Source organism: Priapulus caudatus, unplaced genomic scaffold (assembly GCF_000485595.1).
Source record: "Priapulus caudatus unplaced genomic scaffold, Priapulus_caudatus-5.0.1 Scaffold999, whole genome shotgun sequence".
In the NCBI taxonomy this organism is placed as follows: Eukaryota; Metazoa; Priapulida; class Priapulimorpha; order Priapulimorphida; family Priapulidae; genus Priapulus; species Priapulus caudatus.
The window spans coordinates 106,323-110,145 of NW_014578060.1; the positions used below are offsets into that span (position 1 = coordinate 106,323).

The 3,823-nt window shown below is 40.0% G+C and overlaps 1 protein-coding gene across 1 annotated transcript in view; it reads left to right on the forward strand.

The window, feature by feature from the left end:
* Positions 1-2,845, forward strand: part of LOC106814893 (KIF1-binding protein homolog) — a 10,928-nt gene extending 8,083 nt beyond the window's left edge. The window contains exon 3 of the mRNA XM_014819269.1: positions 2,233-2,845. Coding sequence (XP_014674755.1) covers positions 2,315-2,845 — 531 coding nt within the window. The 5' untranslated portion in view covers positions 2,233-2,314. The remainder of the gene's footprint in view (positions 1-2,232) is intronic.
* Positions 2,846-3,823: the final 978 nt, after the last annotated feature.

Below are 3,823 nucleotides of genomic sequence, written 5' to 3' on the forward strand. Positions count from 1 at the left end.
ACTGTAAGTGAAGTTCGAATTGATCGACCGTTGCTAGCTATAACATTAAATTTTCTCATAATATACTTTTTCATATAGCAAGCGTTTTGCAGTCAAAATTAATTATAATTAGTTTTAACACTATCCTTTTCTCCTAAATCGTTGAAGAATTTTAATTCGTAAAGCTATGAGGAAATTTGCTATGATTTTTAATTCTGAGTAATTTTTACATTTCTGTCAAAGGTCTAAAGGAAGTTTCACCTGAGGCTAATGTTAGGACTTTCTCAACTTTGTTTTCCTACATACAGGGGCCCTGAACTCTCGTGCCACTCTAATTATGACGTCAAATAATATAGTTATTATTTTGAATTTACTATTCACATAGGATTCTAGAATATAGGCGTTACGATGTCTACGATCATCACCTGCTAGATTAGGTGCAGATGCCAGTTGTAGATGCGTTGTTGGCAGCATTACAGCCTCATTGCGAGATTAGGGCGAGCCACAGGGTCCCGTCCACCACATCTATCTTCGTTTTCTCTTTCAGGAAAGCTAACATCATGGAGAATGCCTGATTTAGCTCAGAGAGAAGACGAGACATCTGTGCTCTCCAGTGGATCCAGTATATATTGAGTCGCTCCTTTTTATATGGCGCCAGCATCCAGTGGTCACCAGTGGATTCCATGGGGCCAGAATTCTTGGCGGCACTGATGACATCTTGACGGTGAGGAGCTTGCAAGCTCATGTTGACATATCGTTACAAATGTCAGTCTTTAAATTAATAAATAAATAATAAATACGGTCTGCCCAAAGCATGTCAGGTTGGCTGACCCTCGCTCGCGATGCGCGCGAGTATATACTGGTTAGGGTGTAATAAACACGAAATGTATTTACTCGAATTGAAAATTTTAAATGGAATTGACGTCTCATGATTAATCCGCTGTTACTTTAATTGTATTAAATATATTTACCAGGAGCGTATAATGACAAATTATTTGTCATATATATATTTTTGTCATATATATTTGTCAAATATATTTGTCATTATACGCCTCCTGATATTACTTAATCATCACTTGCTAAGTAGTAATATGATAAAGACTTGTTGATACTGTCACGGTCTATCTAGCGGCTTGCATATGGGCACCCGGTGGCGAGCGTAGCACATGGGAAATAGTTCAGATAAGAGTTATAGATCTTATTGAGCATTTTATTATAAACAGCGCCTACATTGATAAAAACATGGTGATTTAATTCAGAGCTCTTGCTAATTTGGGCGTTTATTTGAATTTTGTAATTTGTGTGTTTTTGCTATAGGGGTCGTAATTGTTTGGGGGCCGGCATTCGGTATGAAAACTGGTTTTGGATTAGGCCCTGACCTGTTACGAATAATAGGCGAAAGAGCATAGATAATCATTAAGATTTCATGAGTAGTAATACATTTCATGTTTATTTCCATAATTTTATCATTGAAGTGGTTCCCAATGCTTGTGGCTGTGGCGCAGGGCATAGAAAACATGACACAGTTTACAGAATTGAAAAATTCTACCCTATCAAGAATTACAGGCATTATGGTGATAAAAAATTTACCAATTTTGGGGGCATTTTTGCAAAGTATGGGAGCAAATCGCAGAGTTTTGGAGCATTTATACTATAGAAGTTGTGTCTTTATTAGTCACAACTTCTATATTTCTCAATGAATTATCTTGATATTTTATATGAGATATTTTCATACCAAGTGCTTGTCATAGCTGTAGTTTGGACTCTCGATGACTCCAGTTTGATGACTTATGATGCCATTAACCTCATCACCACTAAGCACAAATTCATAAAAATCTCCTTTTCCATCCTTTCTTTGCTTTCATTTTAGGTTTAATTATAATTATTATAACACCAGTGGACAGTGAAAAGCAGGTAGACATTGAGCCTCTTCTTTAGAAATACCAATGCATTTACAGTGAAGCCATTGTTCACACTTGGCGCAGCATATCCTCCAGATGCCGACCATTGCATCGTGAGCACATCTCTTTTTCTTCAGTTGTAGCCATAATTTTACAGTGGCCCATAACTTCTTCAAAAATTCTTTTTTTTTTGCTGCATCACATCTCTGTCTGCCATCAGTGATCTGTTTTTTAGAAGTTGCGCAGCATAGTGGCACACAAATGCCCCGCAACTAGAAGAATCCTCCTGGAGTCTGTGTGGTGGGCATGTCAGTGTCCATTCCACCACATCTATCTTCGTTTTCTCTTTCAGAAAAGCTATCGTCATGGAGAATGCCTGATTTGCTCGGGGAGAAGAGGAGGCATCTGTGCTCTCCATTGGATTCAAATATAATATGAGTCGCTCCTGCATGGATATGGCCACCAGCACCCAGTGGTCACCAGTAGGATTCCATGGGGCAAGAATCACTGAAGCGGCCCTGATGCCATCTCTACGGTCTGCCCAGAACATTCCATTCTACTCGCTCTACAACCAAGCGTTGGACTACACCGAGCTCGCGTGCGACTCCAGCCTGCTCTACAAGCTGCTCAAGTTCTTTGAGTCGGACTTTGAGCGCAAGTTGAAGATGCACAAGCGGCGCGTCAACGCGCTGCAGGGAGTGCTCGGCGAGCTCAACCCGCGCCACTACCTGCTCGTCTGCCGGCAGCTGACGTACGAAATCGCCGAGGCGTATGGCGAGACGCTCGACATCAAGATGGCGATCGTCAAGGAGCAGCAGACGACGCCGTCGCCACACGCCATCAGTAAGATCAACCTGCTCTGCGCCGAGTGCATTCACAATTTTGAGTTGTTCCTCGACTCGTTAAGACGGCGAACTGCGAGATGCTGGAACAGTTTGACAACGATAATATTCGTCCGGTGCTGATAGCTTACTTCTACATGGGCCGCATGCATTCAAAATTCATCGATTCCAATGTTCACAAAAGGATAGAGTGTATTCAGAAGAGCACTGATTGCTATCAGTTATTAGTTAGTTATTGTGAAAAGTACCCAGACATGGATACCAGTGGATTGTTTTTGTCACGTCGATTTTAAAATAATCATCACATCGCAGATATTTGTTAATGGTTTGTTTTTTGTCGTTAGTAATTTTGTTAGTTGTTACGGAGGGAGTGAACTCAATAAATTGCCTGTCGGAAGGATAAAAAGCCCCCCTAAACGTGTTTTGTTCTAGCGCGAAATGTTCCCTTTTGAAATTGTTTTAAAAACAAGTACTAATCTTCGGTGTTGTGCGGTTTGGATCTACTGTTTATAACTCGTCACTGAAGCTTAATATTAGCTAGGGAGTGGTAAAACTATAGGTGCAGTTTTATTATTACGAATAACTCGTATAATTATAAATGTTCCGTTTCGGCGTACACATGCTTTCAAATCTATCATTTTCTAGCGTGGTTAGTTCTAGCTACCGCTAAAGCATATACGCAAGTAATGTGGTTTAAAAAAAAAATTTATTTTGCCATTTCTATCCGTTTTTGCGGACAAGCAAACCAGAGGCGAGTACCGCATATTTTACTGTTTGAATCCATGTTTGAAGGGATATTGCTTCGATTAGCATCGAACGACTATTATAAATTATTATTATTGTTAGTATAAACAATAATAAATATAGGACGGTTCTATGAGGGTGCCGATGGGGTTTAGCGTGAAGCGTGAAATGGCCATATATTTTAGCGTTAGCGTGAAAAATCATTTTATTTTAACGTCAAGCGTGATTTTTGGCCTGGCGTGACTCGTGATTCCCCTCTAGAAATTAGCGTTAGCGTGAAAAATCATTTTATTTTAACGTCAAGCGTGATTTTTGGCCTGGCGTGACTCGTGATTCCCCTCTAGAAATTAGCGTTAG